This window comes from Delphinapterus leucas, chromosome 9 (assembly GCF_059928025.1).
Source record: "Delphinapterus leucas isolate spDelLeu-1000000601 "Yukka" chromosome 9, BTC_Dleu_Yukka2, whole genome shotgun sequence".
In the NCBI taxonomy this organism is placed as follows: Eukaryota; Metazoa; Chordata; class Mammalia; order Artiodactyla; family Monodontidae; genus Delphinapterus; species Delphinapterus leucas.
Genome location: NC_143137.1, coordinates 88100742 through 88128267, shown reverse-complemented (window position 1 = coordinate 88128267; position 27526 = coordinate 88100742). Strand labels below are relative to the sequence as shown.

Sequence of the window (27526 nt, the reverse complement as noted above, 5' to 3'; positions counted from 1 at the left end):
TGGCAGGGGAGGATGGGCACTGTAATTTATTCGCATCTGTGGGCTTTTGTATGGGACTTCCCTAGGCCAGCGTGCAAAGCTTCAGCTGGGACACAGCCCGCCAAGCTGAAATCCGCTGCCATTTGGCACCTGGAAGAGCACATTAACTGTCTAGCGTGGGGGGAAGGGGTCCCCGGAGACAGTGAGCTGCCACATGCCCCTCTCCCTGCTTCTCCCCTACCCCTTCTCCCCTCCTGACTCTGCTGTCCATTAAAGATGAGTGGGGAGAGGAAGGAAAGAGGTAGAGAGTATGCAGAAAAAGAGCACCCACCCCAGTGCTGAGTGTCAGCCAGGGCACGCTGAGGACTTCAGCTCTGCCGGTCAGCACAAGCTGAAACCTCAGAGTAGATCCCAGTTAAGGTCATCGATTGGGGTCCTCTCTAAATGAGCCATCTGGTATTTGTAAATAACTTCTTATTACAAGGCACTGCCAAACCTCCGCCCATATGGACTCCTATCCATACTTTAGCTGGTACGAAACTTAAGTGAAGGAGAGACTTGAGTGGGATGCCTAGAGAATCCCAGGAGTCAGTAGCCAGTGGAGACGGTGCGGTGTGCTGACACCACACACTCTGAGAAATGGGCCCTGGTGCTGTTAGGAAGGGGTTGTGCAGTGCCAGACAGTTGTAAGGGCGTGTTTAGACCTTTCCGATCTGATTAATGGGAGTCCTTGCCTGGCATGCATAGTTATGTCGCTGCTGAGAAGTCACCTGCTCACCCATCCACCACCCACCCATCCATCCATTCATTCAGTCATTCATTCATTGCAACAAGTACTACTAATGGAGCCCCAGTTTAGCGTTGACAGGGATCTTTTACCCTCTTTAGGCTCGAGAGAAAATAGATTTTCAAACACCGTCACAGCCACAGTGGGTTGGCAGTGTTTTTCTCCTATATTTGATCTTCTGAGTCTGATGTTTTCAAGGACACTGCGCTTATATATTCAAGGCTTCCTCTGGATTCCACCATAGAGGTGGAAGCCATGGGCTTCAGCAAACTGCAGGCAGAAAACTGCATCCTCAAAGAGAGCAGGGCTAGGAGAGGCATTTCCTCCTCAGCGGGGCCTCTTCCCAGCGCTGCCTGCCTCACCCCGATGCTGCGGCTGGGAGGGGGGCCTCCAAGGAGAAAAGGGAGGCCCCATTTCACACCTGCCCGCCTTCAAGAGCTGTTTTCGAAGCTCTTGAACGAAGCAGAGCTCGTTCCTAATTTCTGGGGAGCCCAGCTACACGGAACATGATTTCCAGCAGAAACAGGGAGTGGGGAGCAAGGTGAGAAACAGGAAAGAACCAGTTTGAAAATATTCACCTGTCTCCTGAGGTCAGTATCCTTTCCTGAAAAGTCAGGGACATGGTGACCCGGAGGCCCCTGTGCCCCTCTCAGTCCCCAGAGTAGCAGCAACATGGCCCCAAGCCATGGTTTGGAAGTAGAAGCTGTTTCCAGCACACGTCAAAAGACGGAGTTTGCGGGGAGGCCTCCAGAGTAACCCACCACCTGGGGCTGGCCTGGGCTCCACGGAGCGTGAGGCAGGGACCTTGCTCCCAGGTGCCCCCAGCTTTCAGGAAGACCTCCGCCCCATTCAGATGCTCTCCTGCACTTATCTTCCGAGCAAGCTAGAAATTCCTGATCCCCTTCTCTGAATCCATGAGGGTCCCTGTACCCTTCCCCCTTCCTAACAGAGGGACAGGAAGACCTGCTGAAGGGCAGCCATACCCCAAAGATAGCTCCTGAGTGATCGCTGAGGCAGGGTGAGGTGAAGGGGAAAAAAAACAGAGCCAACAGCCGGGAGCTGACGTGGAAGTGCCTCTCTACAGGGTAACCCAGAGGCTGCAGGCAGCGAGGGCAGGGGACTCTGGCCTGTGAGGAGAGAGGTGACTCCCAGATCTCCTCCCGTCAAGAGCAGGGTGGAGAGGCAGGGCACAGGAGGGGTGGGAGGCCCTGAGGGGCAGGGGCTGCAGGGGCACAGGGGACGCTCTGGCCCACGTGTTCAGGTGGCCAAGCCCCGTCCTCACGCCTTTTACTTCAAGCCAGGACCTGAGTGTGAAATGACCCCTTCTCGTTAAAAATTACCTTTGTCACTGCCAGGGGAGAAAACAACAGAGGGGGATACTGCTGGGGAAGTTTCTATTCTAAATAACATTCGCCTTTTATTCATGAACCCAAATCAGCCATTATCCAGTAGCCAAGCATGGAGAAAAGGATCTGAAAACCTGAAAGTGATTAAAACTAGGTTGCTGGATGTTGCAATGGGGGGAACTATAGGGAAGGGCCATAATTCAGATTTTGCCATCCTTCAAGGCTTCATTTTCCATTGTCTGGTTCCGCCAGGGATTTCTCTGTAGCCCTGATGCTCACACTTAGTCGAGCTTCTGGAGCAATGCCAAACCTATTTCTCACTGTTTATCTTTCACTCTTCTCTCATGTTTAGGAAGATCCCTCCTGCGGCAGATAGCCCCATGCCCTCGCCAGCAGCCCACATCACCACCCCTGTTCCAGCATCCGTTTTACAGCCTTTCAGCAACCCCAGTGCTGTGTATCTTCCTTCAGCTCCCATCAGCTCGAGACTCACCTCTTCTTACATAATGACATCAGCCATGCTCTCCAATGCAGCTTTTGTGACATCGCCGGACCCGAGCGCCCTCATGTCACACACCACAGCTTTCCCTCATGTGGCCGCAACCCTCAGCATCATGGACTCAACCTTCAAGGCCCCATCCGCCGTGTCCCCGATACCAGCTGTCATTCCTTCCCCATCCCACAAGCCATCCAAAACCAAAACCAGCAAATCCTCAAAAGTCAAAGACCTGTCCGCCCGTAGTGACGAGTCTCCAAGTAACAAAAAGAGGAAGCCGCCGTCTTCGACTTCCGCCTCTCCCTCCGTATCCCTGCAGACATCCCTCTCCCCATTATCAGGGCCCCACAAAAAGAACTGTGTTTTGAATGCCAGTTCAGCTTTGAACTCCTATCAGGCAGCCCCTCCCTATAACAGTCTGTCTGTGCACAACTCAAACAATGGGGTGAGCCCACTCAGTGCCAAACTGGAGCCCTCAGGACGGACCTCGCTGCCCGGCGGCCCTACAGACCTAGTGAGACACATGGGCTCGGGGGGCGGCAGCAGTGACTCCTGTCCCCTCTCTGTGCCCTCCCTTGCAGGGGACCTCTCTCTGGCCTCACACAATGCCGTGTCTTCTCTGCCCCTCTCTTTTGACAAATCAGAAGGAAAAAAGCGTAAGAACTCAAGTTCTAGTAGCAAAGCCTGTAAAATCACTAAAATGCCTGGAATGAATAGCGTTCACAGAAAGAACCCACCCAGCCTTCTTGCACCGGTGCCCGATCCCGTTAACAGCACCTCCTCTCGGCAGGTAAGGGACCCGTCCTTCCAGGAGCCTTCTGGCACCGCCCGGGGATGGTGGGAGGGGGAGCAGGGCAGCGCCCCCCGCTTAGCTATGTGGCCCAGGCAGGTGGCCCAGACAGGTAACGCAAGCATGAGTCCCATCCTCATTCTCCCCGTGGGCAATTCCACCCTCTGCTCTGAGAGCAATTTATCTAACAGATACTTTCTACAGTGTCCGCGCACTAGGCACTGTTCTGAGTCCTATATGAGCATCACCTCATTTAATCCTCACAACAACCCAGCAAGGTTGATGCAATTGTAATCACCACTTTACAGATGAGCAAACTGAGGCACAGAGAGGTTCTGAGTTCCATCGCCTCACTCTGTTGTATATCTGGAGTTCTGAGGACGATATCATTGAAGAGGTCTATTGCCAAGCAGTTTTATCTGATCTATTGGCATCCCCTTAGGAAGAACCTGAGGCCCAGCCAGGTTAAATGGTGACCTGGGTCCCACCGGGGGGTGGGAGCGCATGCTTCCGGTGACTATTCTTCTCACATTACCAGGCTCCCTACTCCTAAGATAACCCTTTCCTTCCTAAAGTATCACTGCAGCTCACACCAACTGGTACAGAAGTGTTCAAGGCCACTGTACACAGAGGAGGGTGTACCGTGAGGGGAGCTGGGGGAATGGGACATGATCCAAGAAGAACACGTGTTTCTTTCCCTTGAGCCCTGTTCTCATCCTCAAGTCTAGTCTTCCTCTCGAGCTGGGAAGGCTGCTTAGGAAACCCTCCCACCCGACTGTTTGTGTGTAGAGGAGGGAGCAAAGGCGGGTAGGGGGCAGCCTGGGGTCTCTTCGAGCTGAGTCCAGTGGGAGGGACCTCCCAGGACAGCGTGCAGGGATGGTAGCAGCAGCCCCAGGCCGACAGCCACAGAATTCAGTGGGCCAGCCCTGTCTGGGGATGGGGACTTTGGAGACATGAGAGGCAGTTGTTTAAAAGATGTTTTCATGTTTTGCATCATCTTTGTGTGAGACTTGTTAAAACTTCATGAAGAGAACCTCTTGAGGGGGATTCACAAAACACAGGTAAACACACAAGAAACAGCAAGTTTGGATCTCAAGGGCCAGACAAGCTGCAACCGAGGCCAAGGTTGTGGCAGTGGGGGATGGACATAGGTCCTCTCATCAGAGCCCAGGTACTCGCACACATCTGCAGTTCCAGGGGTGCAGAGGAGGGGACCAGCACCCACAGGGTCCCCCAGAGACTAAACTACTGGTCGGTGCCACCTCCAGGTCTCAGGATGGAGGGCAGATCCAGGGCTTCCTAAACTTGAATGTGCACATGAATCACTGGAGGGTCTCAGTAAAATACACATTCTGAGTCAGCAGGTCTGGGGTGGAGCCTGAGAGTCTGCATTTCTAACAGGCTCCAGGCAGTGCCACGGCACTGGTTTGCGGGCCACACCCTGAGCAGCAAGGCTATAGTGTCATCTGTTTTCGATGAAGTTCTAGCAGCTAACACTTACTTATGGGATGGGCTCTGTTCCAAGCACTTGATATATTCATTTAATCTTCACCTGTTATTACCCCCATTTTACAGATGAGTAAACCGAGGCACAGGAAGGCTAAGCAATGTGCCCAAAGTCACACAGCGAGTAAATAATAGGTCTGGGATTTACACCCAAGTAATTTGGCTCTGGGGTCTGGGCTTTTCACCTCTGTGCCTCTGTATTGAGTAAATGTGCCACTGTTGATTCTTTGGTGTGCCAAGACCATATGAAATGTTTAGTAACCATGATGAATTAGTCAAAAACTGTGATGAAAGGAGCAGACAAGCCTCCTTCAGAGAGTGCTCATCAGGAGGGAAATCCAAAAGAGCTGATGAATTTAATGGCTGCCTTGGATCTGGTCAATACTGGTTCTCTAATGCAGCTGATACCTGGGTGCTTGTCACCAGGCCATTAAGAAAAGGCTTTGTCCAGGGTCACCAGGTGTTGGGGGGAAGGCCTTTGGAATCTGTGCTGATTCTGTTAGGAGATTGGGAGAGGCATGGCATGAGATTGAGAAATTCAAGGTAAACGTGCTTTGAGGACTAACTGGGGATCTATTGAATTTTATCGGGTGGTGTAGGGCCAGAATTTGCCACAGAGATATTAAACCGTACGAAAAACGAGACTGCGAACGTAAGGCAGACGTCTTTACGCGAAGGCGAGTTTAAGTAGAGGATGGGCTCGTCATAGGAGCTGCCTGCGTAACGTACTCCGCCTCCGTAACGTACTCCGCCTCCGTAACGTACTCCAGCCCACCGCGAGCCCAGGTTCGATCACGAGAAAGGGGAGGAGCCTGACGGCCACGCCCCCTCGCCCCCAGGGCTGCGTCACAGGACCGGGCTGCGTCACAGGACCGGCCCGCTCAGGCTCCCACTGGAAGGGGAAGACTCATGCCTCTTGCCATTTTCCTTAAGAACAGCAAGGAGTGTGCCGGGAAAACTGACTCAGAAAAAGACGCAGGCATTTATTCCCAGCTGGTCCAGGGGAGTCTGGGCTCGAGACGAGATGGGTCTGGGACTGCCGTCACAGGTGGAAAAGCTGGGCCTCCTCCCGGAAACTTGCAGTCTGCGCATCTGGGAAGCGGATTAAGATTTCCCCTCCATTCCACGTTCCCTGTGGGATGAGGGGGGCGTCATCAAGGCCCCCCTGAAACATACTCATTTTCTCTGCCGTTTAAGATGGAAACACGAGTTCCACACGACGGGAGGAGAGCCCTCGAGGTACCGTGCAGCCTCCCCCTTTCCCCTGGCGACTCTTGGTATCGGTGGGTCTCTCCCAAGCTGGCTCCCGTGTCTGAGTAGGGCTTCACTGGTGTCTTTCAGGTTGGGAAAAATAGCAGCCTAGCTTTGTCACAATCCAGTCCTTCAAGCATATCCAGCCCAGGACACAGCCGACAGGTAAGTTACTGGCGGGCAGAAGTCCATAGGCTCATCAGCAGGGTGGAAAGAATGTGGGCTTTGGGGTCAGACCCTGGTTCAAACCTCACGTCCAGTTAAGAAAATGGCTACCTGGCTTCTAACGCTAGGCCTTCTTGTAATTAGCTGTGTGCCCTTGGGCAAGTTACTTAATTTCTCTGTGCTTTACTTTCCTCGCCTATAAGATGGGGGTCATTATGGCCCCTATCTCATAAGGCTTTTGTGAGGATTAAATTAATTTATAGACATAAAGCCCCTGCAAAATGCCTGAGACCTAACACAGGTATTAGCTTTTACTGTTAGCAGCTGTATGGTATTAGGCAGATTACTTCTCTGAGTCTCACTTTTTTCATTTCTTAAATGGCAGAATCGATGCCTACCTCTTAAGGTTATTATGAAAATTAAATAAGATGCTGTTGACTAAAGGGCTTTGCTCATGGCAGACATTGGTCAGCACTTTCTTGAGGCCTCTGGTGGGCTGTAGCTACCATTCAGGATGTGGTTTTCATGGTGGGACTATTCAGGGTAGATTTAGGAGTTTTTATAAACTTGAGGTGTGAAAACAGTCAGTATAGAGGTGATTTTCTCCAGTGGAGTGTGTGCACGTCTGGAGGAGGACAGGGAGGGTAGGTGAGTAGGGTCGTGTGTGTTCTACATGATGGGAAAAGAATACATATATGGCTGTTATGTTGTCTTAGAAGTGCCACAGGTTTCGTAGATACCAAATTACAGTGTTTGGGTGAAGGTTATAGGGAACGGTTTTGTATCCTCAGATCTCCACCACTTTGAATCACTGTGGACCATCTGTGCCAGAGCACCTGCAGCCCCTCCTTTGTGTAGGGTCAGGGAGGGAGGGCAATCTGCCTGTTTACGGCAGGCCTTCTGCACGGTTGCTGGGTGCACCTGGAGTCGCCCACAACTCCAGGCATACCTGCTGGGAACCCACAACGCTAGCCGTCAGCCTAAATGAACGTAACAGTAATACCAGCACCTGCCATTTGTTGAGCCCTTCCTCTGTAGGCGCCGTGCTCTGCCCCTCACATACATTACATACCTTTCAACCTTTTAACAACCTGGTCAGGTTGGGGACAAATTGGTTATCCTCGTTTTATGGATGAAGATGAAGGAACTTGAACCAAAACCTGTATATCCAAAGCCTCTGTGCTTAACCCAGCACTATACTTTTTCCTTAGGTAATTCTCCATGCTGTCTGTGAGTTAGTTAGGAAAACATAGACTAAAAAACAAAAACAGAAAAACAAAGACAGATTAATTATCCCGGCCGTCCCTCCTGGAGAGGAGCTCCATGAAGCCACAGGATTTGCCCCCTTGCTTTCCTTCACAGCTAGGATCTCTGTGCCTACCTTCCATTTACAGAGTTCTTTACTTCCATCACCTCATTTGCTCATCACAGCTGGCTTTTGCCAAATGCAGGAGGTGGGATGGTATCCTTTTCGTTATAGATGAGGAAACTGAGACTCCCTTCTTGAATTCTTGTGGGTAATCCCAAATGTATGTTTTGGAAACAAGCTTTTTCTTTTCTTTTCTTTTCTTTCCTAGAAGACCACAAACAGAACGGGCAGGATAAGGACTCTTCCATAACAAGACTATGAAGCCACTTCCAAACCAATGCCTGGCCACGGGACCTCACCCCAGGAGGCCAAGGCCAGGGGAGGGAGGGGAGTGGGCAGTGGGGAAGAGTCTGTTTCCTGTGCCCTGCCTGTGGCTCTGGCCTTTCTTCTTCTTTTTTTAATTGACCAATTTTTAGTTTTGAGGAAAAAGAAAAAGGCAAAAAGAACGTGAATTTGAGATTTACAGAAAACAATACCAGTGTTTTGTTTCCGTTCTTTAACTTGCCACGTGTATACCTTCTTCCAAGTTTGGGGTCCCTCCTCTAGCTTCTGATGCTGCTACTGCATCATTTTGCTCCGGCCACAAGAGCAGACATTGTAGAATGTCCGTTCCTGGTTGGCATCGTCTGGAACTCTTGAACTTGAGCATGTGCAGTGCTCCTTTCCTTACGCTCTCCCATCCTTCCCTTCTGTCCCCTCCTACCTGCCACTCTCTGGGTCCCCACTGACCATCAGAGGTATGGGCTGTCAAAAGCTCCCTCTAGACAGCGTGCTGCATCGGGGGGCGGTTACTGGGGAGCAGCCCATGTTTGGGGAGCAGAGAGCTGGAGGGTGGGCGAGTGCCCTCATTAGGTTTCTAGGACGCACCAGCACAGAGGAGGGAGATGCGAAGTTGAGAACAGCAGCCATTTAATGATGGGGCTTACTTAGTACCACTGTCCAGCTGTGCAGCTCGGAGAAGATGTCCTGGGTTAGGGACAGGAGCAGGAATGGACCTGGGAGGTGGCAGGAAGAAGGGCCTGGGGGTAGGAGAAGATATCCTCAAAAGATGGTGGGAACTGGGTGACTGATCATCTGAGCGTGTTAGGAATCCATGCTGCAAAATCCCTTCCAGGGCACCATGTACGAGGGCGCAAAGCTGGGCGAGTCACAGGGGGAGGAATCCCAGGGAAAAGGGCACAAGACCTCAGGAAGCCACTCAGGAAGAGGCACAGTGCCCACCGCTGTGGAAGGTCTCAAGCTGCCCTCCGGGGCGCTGCCAGAGGAGAAAAAGCAGAGCCGGAAGGAAAGGCCTGAGGGAAAGCTGCCATGGAGGGTTAATTGCCAAACAGCTGGTGATTGGTGAGAATAATTACTAGCATTGCCCAGCCACCTCCATGCCCTGGGCCAGAGGGCCCCGTGGACTCAGCACGCCCATAGATCAGCTCATGCTAGGTTGTCAGAGGCCACCACTCCGATACAGCCAACCCAGGAAGGAGTGGTAAGACCACTGCTTATGGAGAAGAGCCATTTGGAAGATCCGGAAGGGAGAAGCTGGAGGCCTGCAGCTATAAAACTGTTCACACTGGAGTTTTGAAAGAAACCAATACCATAAGCTCTAATTGGGAATCATAGTCAAGAAAGGAATTCACCATATAAAAAAGTGTTCTGTGCTATGAATCATGTAACTTTGTATACAGTGTAATGGCAGAGACACCAGGAGGTTTCGCTCCATCCCTAAGTCAGAAACGAATGCCAGTTTTGCAGCTGGACATAAACCCTCATCCCCACCCTGAAGTTTTCCTTTTCTTTCCCATTCGCCCCAAACCCAAGGATCAGACTACTGTTAAATTTCACCGTATGATTGGATTTTGCGAAGACGGGAGGCAAACGGAGTGATTTGCATCAATGGAATTGCACTGACAGTGTTTCTTAATAGGATTACTAAAATTTTTAATATAAAATGAAGATTTTTTTAAAAATCAGGAGTTGATATTAGGTACTAGGACATTAGTTCGGATGATTTCATTTTTATTTCTACAGTGTTAAAAGTGCACTTATATGCTGGTTTATTTCCATCTTGGGAAAAAGAGACTGCAAATTGAAGGGAAGATTGTCACTTTTTCTTTTTTTTAAAAAAAAAAAGGTTAAGGCAGATTTTAAGACTTACAAATGTTTAAGAAATTATAAACAAGGTTAGACCCTTCGAAAAAAAAGTTTAGAAGATAAAGTAAATTTTTATAGTGTTAATTTTGTAATAATTTATGTTTTACTATATTACAGAGCTAACTGACCAGAATAGTTTCAGAAACAATATGAAACTTAGGAAAGTTGAAGCAACGTTTATATTTTTAAAATGTTCTTTGAATTATGTTTTTATTGTACATTTCTTCAGACTGAAAAGTATGTACATATCTTTGTTATTTTTGCACAATTTTCGTCTCGTTCGGTTTTAGAAGTCTGGTTTTTTTTATAATTTATTTTGAGTTGTAATACTTGCAGGAGTAAAAACAAAAAAAATCTCAGCAACAAAATAACCCTCTGATTTATAAACTCTTACACTCAAAGAAGGAAAACAAAAGTTGAGAGATTAAGTGGCTGCTTCTGAGAAATAATGTCTCAACAGGGACTAAAGGAGCAATTCAATGGATTTTAAACGTTTTAGCTCTCTACATCTTGAATTGCAAGCTGGAATAAAGAGGCTCCCCACTGGATGCTGCTTACTTGGTGAAAGACTGGCTCTGACCAAGGTGAGGACATTTCTGGAAAACTGAGCAAAAAGGGAAAACCCACGGTGTTTCTTCCTTCACAGTCAACTACAGGTTTACTTTATAATGATGTATTCAGAACTCACAGCTTGAAATATGGAATGCAAATAAAAGGTTTTCTTTCGGTTTGTTTGAATGGAGTTCCACTGGACCAGCCTATAAAGCATTATTAGGGGGATATCGTTTGGGTACTTCTGCACACCCCACCTAGCCCTCTCTCCCAGCCCCTTGACTGCACACACCCCCATCTGCCTGAAGATCTCGTGACTTGTCGCCAGCCATAGAGGCTCGAAAGCTCTGGTTGTTAAAGCGTAACGCAATGCATAGACCTGTCAGCCATAAAAAAAAAAAAAAAAAAAAAAAGCGACCTGGATAACTTGTATGCCTTCTTTTGTATCAATGTACCAATTGTAAATAATGCTGATCAACCTTTGTAGAGAATAGTTTATACAGCATATTCTATTATTGCTGATTCTCAGTGAACTCTTGTTTTAAAAAAGGAAAAAAAGAAATTTTCTATTTACACCTTCTATTTTGTTATGCTGTCGGCCCATGGCACTTTAACAAAACTCTGTGGGTTTTACGTAGCTGGTCAGTCATGGGGTATATTCAATAACTGTTGTTGCACAGACGAGAATTTGCACCTGCTCATTTGTCCTTTCCTACTACCGATTTTAGAACCTTTTCCAGAAGAATTTTGAAGAAAGCATGTCCAAACATTCTAAACAAATGCCACACTTGTGGAGTGGGTTTCTTTTCTACAATCCATATTTTGTAACACTAAGTATTTTCCTTCTTTGTCCTGCACCTTTATGTATTAGCACTATCAGATAGAATTCATTCCATGCCTGTGATATTGTAAGCAGAATAAATGTCTAAAGTAGGTGTAAATAGTAAATCCTATGGCTTACAGTTTTAAAAAGGAAAGAACAAACATGTATCTATTGATACTGCCGTGGTTCAGCACAAGGTCTGGAGACATTCTCCAGTGAGCGATTGTATTTTTTTTTTTTGCTTTTTTTTTTTTTTTTTTTTGGTAACATGGCTTTGTAAATAAAATAATTTATATGTTTGTAAAAACAGTCTTCGGGTTTTTATAAAATTTAGATTGGGGGTATTGTTTTTTATTCTTTTGGGTGTATGTGTCCTCACCAGATGAGCGTTCCTCCTAGAACCCACATTTAAGGTGTAGAAGAGAGCGAATTCATTCAACAGATATTTATGGAGCATCCCATCTGTGGCTGCCCCTGAGCTAGGCACTCTGCTCAGTGATGAGAAACATAGTCCCAGCTGCTTGCCAAAGGCGCCCTGGTGGGGGAGACAGTACATGAATAAACACACGATCCAATGTGTGATTACAGATTGTGACAAATTCAATGGTAGAAAGAATTGAGTTCTGTGAGAGAAAATAACAGGAGAAAGTGATGTAAAATGGGTTGGGGGTTGTGATCAGGGAGCTCCCTCTGAGGAAGTAAGCTGAAGGCAGAAAGTGTTGGGGAGATAATCCCAGGCAGAGGTGGCCCATGGTGGGAAAAGCCTGCTAAGTTCTTGGAACCTAAGGAATATGCACTGTGGACAGAGCAGGGAAAGGGATGGACAGAAGGCATGGCAAGGTCACAGAAGGACTCCTATCTAGAGTGGATTTTTGTGCTCAATTCAGTGGGAGTCCTTCAAAGGGCTTTACATAGGGCATGGCGTGATGTGATCTGTTGAAAGATCTCTAGCTGCTGTGTGGAGAATCCATCGGAAGTTGTTGCAAGAGACCCAGTGAGACATAGTGTTCGTGTGGTCCCAGGATGGTGACAGTAGATCTGAAAAGAAGTGAGTGGAGTCAAGATCCATTTTACATATTAAATTGACAAGACTGGTTTAGGAATTGGATGTGAGAGTAGGAGAAAGAATGACTCCCAGGTTTCTGCTAGAGCAGTTGTATTAGGTGGAGATGCCATTTCTTCAGATGTGGAAAACCAGAGGAAGAACAGGCTTTGGGGAAGGGGGGGTGGCAAAAGGAATGTTTCATGAAGATCAGAAGTTCTGTTTTGCACATGTATGTTTGCTCACGTGTGAGATCACTGTGAAATCTCTAAGCTGCTGTGTCAAGAAGGCATGGGCTACACATGACTGGAGCTCACAGGTCTAAGTTGAAGGCATCAACTTGGGAATCTTTGTTATATGGATGATATTTAGAGCCACAGGTATGGATGTGATTACTAGAGAAGATGGAGAAGACGAGCAGACATTTGGAGGTTAGGCAGAAGCAGAAAAGCTTGCAAAGAACTCCAAGAGGAAGCGTTCACAAAGAGAAGAGAACCCGATAGACAGTGCTTCCCTGGAAGCGAGGACTGTAAGATGCTTCAAGCAAGGAGAAGTCAGCTGAGTTAAGTACTGTTGCAGTATGGGAGAGAGATGGTATTTAGTCTGGGGTTCTGCAGCATGGAGGTCTTTCGTGACTGTTAACAATCTCCGAGGGCTGTCATAACAAATTGCCACAACCTGGTGGCTTAAAACAACGTAAATTCATTCTCTCAGGGTTCTGGTGCCTAGAAGTTCAAAATCAAGCAGGGCTGCACTTGCTCAAAGGCTGTGGAGGAGAATCCTTCCCTGCCTCTTCCGGTTTCTGGTGATGGCTCGTATCCCTTGGCTTGAAGACTCATCACTCCCATCTCTGCCACCTCCTTCACGTGGCCTTCTCTCCTGTTTCTCCTGCGTTTCAGGCCTCCCACGGCCTTTCTCTTATAAGGACTTAAGGCTCACCCTAAATCCTGGATTATATCCTCTCAGGATACTTAAGGTAGTTACGTCTTTTTGCAAATAATGCATACTCGCAGGTTCTAAGGGTTATGACTTGGACACAGAGTGACCTTATCGAAGCAGGTGTGTTGAAGTGGCAGGAGAGTGAAGGAAATTCAGTTGTGTAGACAAGTCTTAAGAAGGTTAGAAGGCACAATGGAGTGTTTGGATTTTGTTCCCTTTTGTTTCTTTTGTTTTTCAAGGGAGAAGGGTCCAGATCACGATTCATATGCTGGTGAGGGTGGGACAATAGGGGAGGGAGAGGTTGATGAGACAGGAGAAAGGGGTGATTTTTTTTTTTTTAAAGGGAAGTTTTTGAGAAGGCAGGAGGGAGGTGAACTTGAACACGTGTGGAAGTATTGGCCTTTGTAGTGCAGAACAATCAACCGAGGCCTATTAAAAATTTTAAGAGTTTATCTGCACAAAAATGGGATTCAAATCAGGCAGCCCCAAACCAGAAGTGGTTAGGAACTCCACCAACAGGAGCTGGGGTGAGACTTCTATAGAGAAAAGGTGGAAGCAAAGTAAGGTGGGTATTGATTGCCTATAGCTTAAAGCCTAGTTGGCTGTTTGTGATTGATTGTCCCCAGCATTTTGGATTTTGTAACCTTGAGACATTTACAGACTTAGATTCTGGTTTGCTTACATAGGCCTCTAGAGCATTAGAGCATCTCAGTCTAATGGCCTCTTTGTTTGACTGACTTAACAGTAGTCAGAAGGACACTTCCTCCAGGGAAATGGGGAAGAAAGAAGTCAGCTTGTAGATTCACTGCTGAGAAGATGAGGGAATCCCCCATCTGATGGCTTCCATTTTCTCAGCGACCATGGGGCAAGCTGGGTGTGCCTGAGAGCTCAGAAGAAGTTTGAGAAGAGTAAAGAAAGAATTTAGTACTTACTAATGAAACTGGATTGCCGCACAGCATTGAGAGCACATTTGAGATTTGTGATCAAAGCACAGTCCTGGCATGGTGATGACAGCCTTGGGGAGTGGTTTGAGCACACCAAGGGTAGAGCAAGGCCACTTGGAGCCAACACTCTTGGGCAAACTTCGGCAAATTTCTTAGCGTTTTGCCTCAGGCCTAACTGTAAATATTTTCACTATTGTACAGGGAAAAAAAAAAAAAAAAAACAGACGAAGCAGCTTTGAAGCTTGAGGAAGCTTCACAGAGGAAGCACATTGCACATAAACCTTTGTATAATTGGATTATCCATAGCCACAAAACATCAGTGTGGCACTTCTAGCAGCAAGGACATCATGTATCCCTTGGCTCTGAGCTTTGTCTGAGACTGGCCGTCCATCACTGTTCTGCCCTGGTGACTTCTAACTCCATTTTTTTTTTTTTTTTTTTTTTGCGGTACGTGGGCCTCTCACTGCTGTGGCCTCTCCCGTTGCGGAGCACAGGCTCTGGATGTGCAGGCTCAGTGGCCATGGCTCACGGGCCCAGCCGCTCCGCGGCATGTAGGATCTTCCCGGACCGGGGCACGAACCCGTGTCCCCTGCATCGGCAGGCGGACTCTCAACCACTGCGCCACCAGGGAAGCCCTCTAACTCCATTTTGAAGGGAGCCTAGACATCCTATATTTTCCCAACCTGGAACTCTGAGAAGCCTCAAAATTAGCCATAGGCTTGGAGAATCAGTGTGAAAACTGGAAGTAATAATGAAGACCCTCTTCTGCAGGTGAGGAAACTGAGACACAGACAGGTCGAATGAGGTACCAAGAGCACACAGCTGGCTGACTGGCAAACCTGTCCCCCCTTCAATCTGGTGCCCTGTCCATTCTATTTCCCTGCCTCCTGTAGAAATAAACTGCACCTACCGACTTTTCTTCCTAAGCCCCTGTGGATATTTCCAGAAAGGTATTTTATAATTCTATGTGCCTCCTAGCTGGTTGACTCAGGTCTCTAGAATTTAATTTTACAATACTTCAGTATTTTTCTCCTTTTGATTTTTCCACTAGGCAATAACTTCTTGCTTTCTGATCTGGTTGGAGCTATTCTGGAATGTCAGGTTTAAGGTATCCATGTCACTGAGCAAAGTTCCCAGGAGTGTATTTCAATAAGTTTATTTTCTGTTCATTACATCTTCATAAGCCATTCAACTAGAAAAGTAAATGAGGAAGGTGTAAGAAAACTGAACGCCTCAAACACTCAATCAGTCCCACGCAAGTCTGAATCATTGCAGAATCACAATGGGAGCCAACAGCTCGGAGGCGCTGTATTTATTGTGACAATTGAAATCACAAATCTGATCTAAGGTCATTAACATTGGAAGGGTTCTCTTAATTTTAGAAGATTCTGGAGCTTTTCTGGATTCCTCCTTTCGCCTTTAAGTATTTCAGTAAATTTTTTTTTTTTTTTTTTTTTTTGCGGTACGCGGGCCTCTCACTCTTGTGGCCTCTCCCGTCGCGGAGCACAGGCTCCGGACGCGCAGGCTCAGCGGCCGTGGCTCACGGGCCCAGCCGCTCCGGGGCACATGGCATCTTCCCGGACCGGGGCATGAACCCGTGTCCCCTGCATCGGCAGTCGGACTGTCAACCACTGCGCCACCAGTGAAGCCCCTTCAGTAAATTTTTAATCAAAGCAGCAGCAGCATCACAAAAGCGTTCACATCATCAGGCAACAGAGCTAGCTGCTGGGGGTGGGGGGGCTGTGAAAGCAGGAGCTTGCATGGTCTGTATTAGAGTTTTCATTTTCTCTCCAGCCACTTCACTTCTCTATTGGATTTCCTAGCTGGCCTTATCACTAACCCCACTCCACTACCCACCCCCAAATCTCCCCCATGTTCCTGAATAATCCAGATGCAGTGTTGGAGGGCTGGCAGGTAGAGGGTAGCAATTCTGGCACATTATTGGGATAGGGCAAAGGCAGAGCCCCATGGAAGTGAAGAGAAGGGAGAGGAAAAACATGATTCCGGGGCTTTTCCTTTGGAAAGAATCAGATGCATGTTTCTGTTTCTGTTTGCAGTTTTTACAAGTCTCTTGGTCCTGTCCAGCTCAATAAACTGAGAAGGTTTGGATCCGTACTAGATGCTCAGTACTGGGCCTGCCTGGCCGCTGGACACACCAGAGACGGTATCTCCTGCAGTTCTCACTGTCCAGCATTTGGAGGATGTTCCCTCCGGGTCCTTGCCGAGCCCAGTACTGCTCAACATTTTAATTAATGAATCGGCATTCAAAGTAACCTTGGTGAATTAAAGCCATGAATACAAACAGACAGATTTATAGAATAGATGTCACCTTTCGGGGGCACAAGGGAGGTTTCTGGTGCTAGCAGTGTTCTGTATCTTGACCTGGGGGCTTGTTAAATGAATAGAATCACTGATGAAATATTTATCTGATTGTGTACTTAAGATTCATTAATTTTACTGTGCACTTTTAAATTTAAAAGTTTACACACAGACACAAAAGGTAAAGGGCAAACTTGGAGCCATAATTGTCTTTGCAGAAAGAAGAAAGTTAGAAGTGGTTTGAGGAGAATACTAATAAGCCCGTTTTCTCCCCAGATCCCCCAGAGGCAGTAGGTACCACAGAGAAGGGGTGCACAATGGGGTGAAAATGGGGGAGAGGGGCTTGAAGTCTCACATGAGGTTGTCAGGCCCCTCAGAGCCCCCTTCACCTCCCACATGCAGCCAAGTGGCTACTCTCTCTCCCCCCACCCCCGCGCCCCAGCAGGGGACTAAAAAGTTTTTTTCTGGAAAAATTGAATGGGAAGCTGAGATTCAGGATCCAAGGAAACCAGGTCCAGCAGAGAAAGTTACCTTGGGGTGGAATAGGGGGGTGGGATGAGGCACAAGATTGTCTCTTTTCATCCTAAACTGTAGAATTTTAATGTGTTACAAAAATGTGTGTGTTGCTTTGATATTTAAAAAATTCAGATAAGTATATTATCAGGACACCTACACAATGATGAAATACATGGGAGCCATTAGATGATCTCACTTCTGTGTTTCCAGAGTACAGTGTTTGGCTTTGGGCTTGGCAGCTTAAAAACACTGGATACAGGACCAGAGAAAAGTGGTGAAAGTGATCAAATATAGTTGATTACAGTGAATAGTTGTGGAATACACTGTCCTGGAGATGGCTAAAAATGGAATGCCTGGGATGGCCTTAAAAACAATCCTCCTTCACAGGGGGACTTTCCCAATGGAGATTTTCTGCTGGTAAAGTTTGGTGAGGGTTATGTGGGTTACATTGACATGCCGGTGCTTTTTCATTCAAAAAACATGTATACTTCATGTTTCCTTGGACTTCAAATTTATCTGTAGGACCCTCTTAAAGGACTGTGTTATCCAAGGTTGTTTGGATCCTAAAACAGGAGCAGGCATACAGTTGGCATATAATACACATTTGCTAAGTTAAAAAATGGAGTGGTGTGTTGGTGGTAAATGTCAAACATCCAGCTTTAGGGGTGGCAGGGGAAGCACTTGCTGATTTCTGTAATGTTAATACATCCACCGTGACTGATTTCAAGCTATCAGCGTGACCTCTCTGAATCCAGAGGGGGAAGAGAAGTGCACATTAACTCCTGTGAGCCTGGGCAAGCCAGCCCCAGCATACAGAGATTTTGGCCAATGCAAAAGACATGCTTATGACCATTGATACTATATCAATTCACGTTAAACTACAAGAAATAATCTAATCCATTAGTCAGGCCAACAAGGAGAATTTTGCTATCAGTTGGAAATAACCAACGTTCAAATCAACAATTTCTTACCACTTTTTACTTTTTTTTTAACTTATTCCTGCTTGAAAAGGGCACTGGGGCAAAGCGGATGTCTTAGTTTCCAAAATTATATCCAAGCAATTATCTTTCTTGTATAAGCAATCCCCACTCTGTGGGCTGTGCTCCAAATGTTTCATTTGGAACCTAATATATTCTTCCACTTAAATGTAATATCAAGGGTGATTAGGTTGCAGGACAACCCACAAAAGCCTATAGATCCCACAATGTACTTGAAGTCTGATATCAGTGCAGTGGTATTATTTTGGGAAGTGCGTCCTTGGTTTCAGCCAGGGAAGGCAGGATTGTATGCCACCTGGCTGCTGTCCCGGCTATGAGAGACCACTCCCCGCCACCCTGCCATCTGCCAGGAGAGTAAAGACTTCTGGCTTGTACCCTGAGCAGACTCCCAGCTCTAAGCCAAACCCGCACTACTCTGACATCAAGAAAACAGCTAGAAGGACAGGGATTCCCCTGGCGGTGGTACTGGTGGTACTTGTGGTACTGGCGGTGATGGTGGTAGGGGGAGTGAGTAATAACATTACTGATTATGTGTTTTACATCTTTTCTAATTTAATCCTTACCATAACTCTATGAGGTCAGTAAGATTATTATCCCCGTTTTAGCGATGAGAAGACTAAAGTTTTGAGAGGTCAAGTAATTTGGTCAGGATCACACAGCTGGTAAATGGCGAAGCCTCTTGAGAAAGGGTTCTTAACTCCCCATGTAAACTGTGTATCAATAAATAGGAGATCATCTGAGGTCATCCTTCATACAAGTAATTTAGAAGCTCAAAGAACGTTGTTCATAAGTTTTATTCTGGGCCTCAATTTGGTGAATCTAATGAAAGCTTAAACAGACATAGTCAGTGTGATGGGAGCTAAATTTAGGCTTAGGATATAATATGATGTTCGGAAATGCAGAAGTAGCCCCCAAAATGAAACGGAACAGAAAAAAGAAGAGTTCATGTAAAAACTGGTGAAATCCAAATGAGGTCTATACTTGAGCTAATAGTATTGTACCGATGCTGAGGTCCTGGTTTAACAAAGACAGTGTTCTACGGTTATGTAAGACAGTATCATTGAGAGGAACCCAAGGAGGATACACTGGAACTCTTTGTACCATTTTGCAACTTCTTGTGAGTCTTAAACTATTTGAGAGGATTTAAAAAAAAAAATTTTAATGAAGTACTGTAGAGGGGGTACCAAAGCACCAGAGCTATTATCCCAATCTCCTCCTGAGATCCTTTGTAACTGTGGCCATGCTGTTGATATTTTCTACATTTTTGTGTTTTGTAAAATGGATTTAAATTAATGTTTCGAGATGTTTTTTAGCATTTTTGCTCTTTTTAGGTTATTGAAGAATGAGGAAAGCTTCTGAGTAGATGAGGCACTATCACAGATAATTGAGTGTTACCATTTCACAAAGACTAACTTTGAGACTTGAGTTCCACAGAACCCTGTGTACCTGTTAAATCACAGTTGCAAAGCTAAAACAGGAGTCCGTGTTAGTTCCACTTGACACAAAGACTAATACGATGTCACTACTAGACCGTGTTCTGGTGGGTTTTTTTTTTTTTTAACTCCAAAAATGCAGCTCACCAATAAAGCAACTTGGTGAAAATGAAATTATCAGGTTCCAAACTATGTCTCCCTTACGATTTGCATAAGAACATTAATCACGTGGTATATATACCTTTAGCTCCTCCCATCTTGACATGCAGAACAAGAACCTATAGTTCTTTAGAGCTGCAACACAAAATCTGAAAGATTAACCAAAACATCTTTCAATAGGAAATCGTATAGGACAGCCTATGGACGTAGGCTATAGGATATATTTAGTCACGATTTCCCCCTTCTCATTTTAACAAGGCTATTAAGATAATAACAGTGAACACTTACGTAGTTCTTAGTACATGCCTGGCACCATTTTTTAAAAGAGCTTTACATGCATTAACTCAGTCCTGAAGACATCCTCTATGAGGTAGATACACTGTCCCCATTCTGTCCTTGAGGACACTGAGGCAGAGAATTTAGGTGTTTGGCCCAATATCACAAAGTTATTAATAGTCAGTGGTAAAACAGAGTGTTAAAGTGAGGCAGTCTGGCTCCAGAGGCCTCTACAGGACACTGCCTCACCATACAATTGCTCAGAAAAAGTGGGCTTCATATATTTCTCCCCTTTAACAGCAACCAAAACTCCTAGTTGAGGCATCTCTAACTTGTCCCTGGTTGACAGAGAAAATGGAGAGAGGGAGTTAGCCCACATTCTGTCCTGGCTACTCATGTCCCCCCACTTTCCCTTTTATCCATGCCCTCCCCCAAACACACACACTAACCCTGAGCTATAACTCCCAAGTTGACAGGCAGATTGACAAGTCTACCCAACACCAAAGCCTGAGCCCTTCATGCTAGTGGTCCACAAATGGAGTGACCATGTATTAAGATGACCTGGGACGTTCCCAGTATTATGGTTGAAAGCTTCATGGTAACGGATCCCTCATAGTTCTGGGCAAACCAGGACAGTTGGTCACTCTGTGCTCTAGAACCACTCAGGAGGCTGGTAAAAAGCTGTGATGCCTGAGGCAGCCCCCCACCCTTGCACCCTGGCCCCCAAGGCAATTATATCAGACTCTCTGGGGGGTGAAGGGGCAGACACTGTATTTTTTTAATGGCTCCCTGGGAGTTTCCAGTGTGTGTCCTGGGTCGATATGAGCTGTGGGATGATACTAAGCACGAGCTGGAACCTCCGAGGCTCTTGGGATTCCTGATCAACATTTCCCAGATCTTTTAGCTCAACCCTCATGGGCTGCTATAACACAGGGTCTCAGTCCTGATTGTCCACTAGGATCTCCTGGGGAGCCTTTAATTACTAGTAATTTGGGAATATAAAATGGTACAGCTGCTTTGGGAAAACAGTTCCGCAGTTTCTTAGAAACTTAAACATACACCTCCCATGTGAACCAGTCATCCCACTCCTTGATACATTTAACTTAAGAGAAATGAAATCCTATGTGCACACAAAGATCTGTACATGAATAGTCATAGCAGCCTTATTTGTAATAGCTCCAAACTGAAAGCAACCCAAATGTCCATCCACGGGTAAAGAGAGAAACAAATTGTGATATATGCATACTGTGGAATCTTACTCAGCAATAAAAAGGAATGAAATATTGATACATGCAACAACATAGGCGAATCCCCCAAAATAATTATGCTGAGTGAAAAACACCAGACCAAAAAAAAATTTTATATATATATATATATATATATATATATACTGTATGGTTCTATTTATATAAAATTCTAGAAAATGTAATCTACAGTTACAGATTACAGATTGCAGGTTTGTGATGCCTGGCAGTGGGGGTGGGGCAGGGTTAAGAAGGGGTGAGAGGAAGGAACCAGAAAGGGACACAAGGAAACCTTGGGGGATGATAGATACATTCTTTATCTTGATGACAATGATTTCACGTATATGTACATACTTCAAAGCTTATCCAAGGGCTTCCCTGGTGGCTCAGTGGTTAAGAATCCGCCTGCCAATGCAGGGGACGTGGGTTCGAGCCCTGGTCCGGGAAGATCCCACATGCCAGGGAGCAACTAAGCCCATGTGCCACAACTACTGAGCCTGCGCTCCAGAGCCTGCGAGCCACAACTACTGAAGCCCACGTGCCTAGAGCCCGTGCTCCACAACGAGAGGCCACTACAATGAGAAGCCTGCCCACTGCAAGGAAGAGTAGCCCCGGCTCGCCGCAACTAGAGAAAGACCGCGCTCAGCAACGAAGACCCAACACAGCCAAAAAACAAAAAAACAAACAAAAAAACTTATCCAAGAGTATGTCTTAAATATGTGTAGTTTATTATGTTAATTATACCTCAATAAAGCTGTTCAAATCCACAACAACAAAACTACCCGTATTCAGGCCCCATCCCAAAAGATTCAGTCTCCTGGACCTGGAATGGAGCCCAGGCCTCAGTACGTTTTAAGGTACCGTCAGTACTTTCAAAGGTGGTTCAAATGTGCAATCCTGATTGAAAACCACTGCAATGATGCCTACCACCTGCAGTTACTGCCCCAAACCACTAAAAGGATTAGTAATAACAAGGAGATGGAGGACAGAGTCGAAGAAGTGAGGATGATGACGTCGATGGTGATGAGGAATGCAGGCCAAGTTGGCTTATTAAGAGATGGCATTGACAGAGAATAGCTGACTCCACTAGGTGGCATCTGGACACTTCTCTTTAGCACGAGTCCAGGGGAACTGGAGATTCAGGGCCAGAGCTGCCTGAGGTATGTTAAGAGAGGGAGCTCTGAGCAGACAAATGCACCCAGGCTTGTTGAAACAGAAAACAATCAGCAACTTGGGAAGATGTCAGCAGGCCAGGTGTCACTGGAAGTTCTAGTGTCATTTGAGGTTCAAAGAGCAGAGCTATTTTATTCAGGGACTGAGTAACTCCTGGAGAGTAAGTAAATGAAGTTCTCAAGGAGATCAAATGTCTTGAGCTTCATGCACAGAGAAGAAACTCTGTGTCCAGGGCACCAACATGCAGTCCTGAGTAGATTTTTTTAATGTATTAAGTACACCTAAGGTATAAAGAATCATAATCCAGGGCTTCCCTGGTGGCACAGTGGTTAAGAATCGCCTGCTAATGCAGGGGACATGGGTTTGAGCCCTGGTCCGGGAAGATCCCACATGGCGCGGAGCAGTTAAGCTCGTGGGCCACAACTACTGAGCCCGCATGCCACAACTACTGAAGCCTGCACGCCTAGAGCCTGTGCTCCGCAATAAGAGAAGCCACCGCAATGAGAAGCCCGCGCACCACAACGAAGAGAAGCCCCGGCTCGCCGCAACTAGAGAAAGCCCACGAGCAGCAACAAAGACCCAACACAGCCAAAAATAAATTAATTTAAAAAATCATAATCCAGTGAGCACCTGTGTACCCACGACTCAGGTAAAGAAAATCTTATTACCTTTACCCCTGGAGTCCCCAGGATATTCTTCCACAAACCCATTCTCTTTCCTCTCACCTCCAAGGCAAATACTGTGCTGAATTTTGTATCATTCCCTTGCATTTCTTAGTAGATCTCCTACACAGGCTTGAATCTGTAAACAATACATTGCTTCATTCTGTATGTTTTTTAACTTTATATAAGTTGATTCATACAGTATATATTCTTTTTTTTTTTTTTTTTTTTTTTGTAGTACGCGGGCCTCTCACTGCTGTGGCCTCTCCCGTTGCAGAGCACAGGCTCCGGACGCGCAGGCACAGCGGCCACAGCTCACGGGCCCAGCCGCTCCGCGGCATGTGGGATCCTCCTGGACCGGGGCACGAACCCGCGTCCCCTGCATCGGGAGGCAGACTCCCAACCACTGCGCCACCAGGGAAGCCCAGTATATATTCTTGAGACAATATTATGTTTTTGAGAGTCACCCATATTGTTGCAAGTAGCTACAATCTATGGTTGCAAAGCTTTATATTTATATATTTATATTGCATTGTGAATATATCACAGTTTTTTTAAAAATCCATTCTAGTTTTGATGACCTTTGGGCTGCTGTGTTTTCTGTCATGCACACTGCTGCTCTGAACATTCTTGTGCATATCTCCTGGTACAGGTGTACAAGAGCTGCTCTAGGCGTGGAATTTCTGAGTCATGGTGTAGAAACATGTCTATGCTACCAAGATAATTCAAAATTGTTTTCCAAGGTGGATGTTCTCCTTTGGAAAGCTCCCATCATCACTGGCTGTTTTGATGCCCTATATCCTTGCCGGCAGTCTAATTTGTTCAACTTACTAATTTTTACCAGTCTGGTCGATGTAAAATGGCATTTTCTTGTAGTTTTGTTTACAGGATTGCCGGAGAGACTGAGAATATTTTCATATGTTTATTGGCCATTTGTCTTTCCTCTTCTTGAAGTGGCTATTCTGGGATAACTCTCTGGTGGGGAGTAAGGGCACAGACCTCAGAGCCTGGCCCTCAAGGACAGAAGTCCCAGCCTAGAGTTTAGCTTCTCAGGTATTTCGATGGCTGAGTAGAGGCCCTCCTGGCCACCTGCGTCCCACCTTATTCAGTGGCTCTCCCTCAAAACGACTGTCAGGTGGTCTTTATCTCAAGACCAGCTCCACACGGTCTAGTTAAGCAGCAAACACGTGTAGGAGCTCAGGATCCACGCACTTCACGACCCCGCAGTCTGGTAGAGAAAACCGTCAACCTTCCTGCCCCGCCGCCAGCGCCGTGCTGCAGGCTGCTCACACCAAAGATGCTGCTTAGGACTCTCCACTGGACACCCCCGTTATTACACAAGTTCCTTCTGTTATTAGTCTATCCTCATGTGTTATTACCACATGAGACCTTGGGTCAGCAAGTACTGAGCTAGGTGCTAGAGACAGAAACAGGAAAAGACCATCAGGCCCACCACTCAGCCCAGACAGCGGACTGGGCCCTCCGCCCGCAAGGAGCTCTGCACGGGTTTCCCTCCGGCCTCCGCGTAGGCCCCACCCCACACCTCCCAGACTGCTTCCCTCGCGATGAGGTGCAGGATTTGGTCCCCAGGTCTCAGCCTGTGGGGCGCGCATCATGTAACCGCGTCGGGCGGAAGGGGCGGAGCCGAATGGCCGTGACGCTGCGTGGTCGCCTAGCAACGTCCCAATTCGGAGCGATGGAGGCCAACAGCAGCAGGGAGCTCGAAGCCAGGAATTATTTGGAAAAACATCGGATTATGGAGTTGCTGACCTATCTCGCCAGCGCCCTCCTCTTTTTCCGGCCGGGTAAGTGTCTTGACTACCACTCGGCTTTCTGTCCCATACCGAGCAGTCCCCAGAAATTCCCGGTGTAGCCATCCCTTCCCGCCCGCGTCCCGGGGGGCCAGCTTCCTTCCCGGCTACCACTCCCAGCCCCTCCGCATACACTCTCCTGCCTCTCGGCTACTCGAGCCCTTCTGCTGCTAGTTAACGCTGTGGCCTTCAAATTAAGCAAGACTTATTGAACGGCCTCTTTGTGCCTGCCACTAGCTGAGTGTGGCGGGACTCTCGCCGGTGGAGGGCTCTCGCCGGTGGGAGAGAGGCTCCGAGGTCCGGTAGCCTGCCTCCTGGCTCCACCCCTTACTACTTTGTGATAGTGGGCAAGAGCCTGAACTTCGGTCTCCTCTTCTGGAAAATGGCGATTATAATAATACCGATCTCATGGCAACGTGGGGAAGATTAAACAAATAATGTATAAATCATCCTTATGCCTGGTAAGCAACAGATGTTTCCAGTGTTATCCCTGCCCTCAAAGAGTCTGTAAGCTGGTAAAAACAACTGATAGGGTAAAAGGAAGGATATTCTTGAGGAGATAGATTTTCCTGACATGTTTTCTATGTCTGATTCCCTTACAAAGTTTGGATCATTTCATAATTTTTGTGTGGTCTGTAAATGTAAAAGTTATGTTAAGGTGAAAGTGACTCGATGTGCTTCTCCCCAGGGTGCAGAATTGTAATTTACTAGTCTCATATGGAGTGTCCAAAATGCCCAAATTGTCCATTTGCCTCTGGGTAAGGAAATATAAAAACCAAATATTCCAATTTTGCCAAAAGCCACCCAACTAATATGATCCTATATAAGGCGATCAGGTTCTCTCTAGTTGTTTTAAAATGATAAACCAGCAAAAACTCTGCAACAATTAAAAATAAATAGAAAATCAAAAAAACAAAGTACAAAGGAATGCACTTTTTTAATGCACTGGGAAAAAGTTGCTATCAAACTAATTTTTAAAAACCTACTTTTTGAAAAAGTGACTAATTACCATCTCTTGCTGGTCTCTGGTACTGTGGTGGTGAAAATAGTCTTTTGCTGTTAGATGCAGACATATATGTAAATGTGTGTGTGTGTGTCAAAACTTCAGAAATAGCAGAAGTAAAGCCAATGAATCACCAAAGTAGTAATCAGTAAAGTTTATTTTGCACACACCAAAAAGATAGTTTGAAAGCCAGGAGCACTCAAACCAAAACATGGAATGAGGCTCAGGGGTATATTGTTAAAAAGCAGCTTATATGGTGAGAAGATAGTGACTGTTTATTCTTCACAGTAATTGGTTATAATATTATCGTCATCTTAAATGATAGGGAATTGGTTACTTCATATCAACCTTGGGAAACAGTTTAAATTTTGCTTATTTACAGAGGCAGAAGCAAGAAATGACCCAGGTCAAGTTAGTCTTGCAAAATAAGCTAAATTAAGCTTTGCTTGTGTAACTTAACTGGTTTTGTCTGCCCAGGGAATTTTTCAAGGCTGGTTTCCATTTGGTCTTGATTTTAACAATACCCCCCTGCCCCCTCCTGCTTTTGGTCATTCTCTCCGTGGGCGGAGAGTATGAGCAACCAGTATAGCATTATTCCTGGTTACCACTGTTGATGTAGTCAGGCTGAAGAATCGCATATACACTGTTTGCATTAGTTGAGTCCTTAGGCAGGAGAGCTGTGTAGTCACTATCTTAATTCTTTATATGGTTATTGTTGATTTTGTCCAGTTGTGTGATCCTGATGAATGCCATTTGGCATGCGAGTGGCTGGAGACAGGCATTTAAAACCCTCGAGAGTGTACAACACACTAGAAAGGTTAATATGATAACTATAAGGAAAATAATAACCAAGGATTGAAAAATGGTCCAGAGCAGAGATTCCCAGGACCCAAGATTTAACCAGAGATTCCCAGGACCCAGGATTTAACCAGCAGTTTTTAAGTTTTACCTTTCTAAGTGAACCGACAATTTTTTTGGATTAATGTGCCATTAGGTTTCAGTTTTTAAAGGTTATTTACATAGGCACAACCTGGTGTGTTAGCAATCACGTATCCTCATGATTCCTCAAGACAGAATGAAGGGAGGATGTTGTATTTTAGGAGACCGCGCTGCAGGTGAGCTTCCAACTAAATGAGGTGTCTGTGTGCTGTGAGCAATCAGGTAATTTAACAAGAGGCATTTCTAGGGAAACAAAAGAAAAACAAAGGCTAATAGTTTGAGCAAATTATAAATTCAGTTTCTGAGTTTGGAGAGCAGCCATTTGAGAAAATGTGTAGATTTGAGTTTGAAGCATCTCCAGATGGTGGAATGAGGATGGCAGTGACAATCTAATGGATTTTCCTGGCTTGCAGTTTGAATGTGTCTGGCGAGCTTCTGAGTGGCCATGTAAAAACAAGCATGCAGATTGCCCGCTCGTGAGCTGTTGTGATTTCTCTGAGGTTTATGTCAAGTTGTCCAGCTTTAATTTGTATGGCTTTGGGAAAAGGGCAGTTGAGTTTCATAGTGATTTGGAGTCAAAAGAGTGGGAGAAAATTGGAAATATTACTTTGGCGAGTTCTAGTCAAATACTGGAAGAAACTAGAAGAATTCAGGATCCAGTCCAGTTTACACGTAGAAAACAAAACCTCAAAGAGGGTTAACAGTACTAAAATCTGATATCTACAAACCTGTATTACTAAAACATAATTTTTCTTTCTATAATCATCCCGACTGTTACAAAGGATAACTGGTAGGAGAAATTTGTTTGCAAATTAAGTCTAGTTTCAATAAACTTGATCTGATTATTTGCGTAAGTGCA

General features: G+C 46.1%; 2 protein-coding genes across 14 annotated transcripts in view; both read left to right on the top strand.

The window, feature by feature from the left end:
• ATXN7L1 (ataxin 7 like 1) overlaps positions 1 to 24719 on the top strand; it is a 252933-nt gene extending 228214 nt beyond the window's left edge. For 4 of the 13 annotated variants that reach the window (XR_016394379.1, XR_016394377.1, XR_016394380.1 and 1 more), the window contains 3 exons: positions 2465 to 3398; positions 5838 to 6143; positions 6246 to 6320. Coding sequence is in view for 9 of the 13 variants with exons in the window: in XM_030761464.2 (XP_030617324.1) it covers positions 2465 to 3398; positions 6102 to 6143; positions 6246 to 6320; positions 7898 to 7939 (1093 nt within the window). In the remaining 4 variants the exon portion in view is untranslated. Of the gene's footprint in view, positions 1 to 2464; positions 3399 to 5503; positions 6144 to 6245; positions 6321 to 7897 lie in introns of those variants that run through there. The other 9 variants (XM_089917801.1, XM_089917796.1, XM_089917800.1 and 6 more) reach the window with 7 other exon arrangements.
• The window catches only part of EFCAB10 (EF-hand calcium binding domain 10), a 20300-nt gene continuing 17336 nt past the window's right edge, over positions 24563 to 27526 (top strand). The window contains exon 1 of the mRNA XM_030761466.2: positions 24563 to 24719. Within this exon, the coding sequence (XP_030617326.1) occupies positions 24563 to 24719 (157 nt within the window). The remainder of the gene's footprint in view (positions 24720 to 27526) is intronic.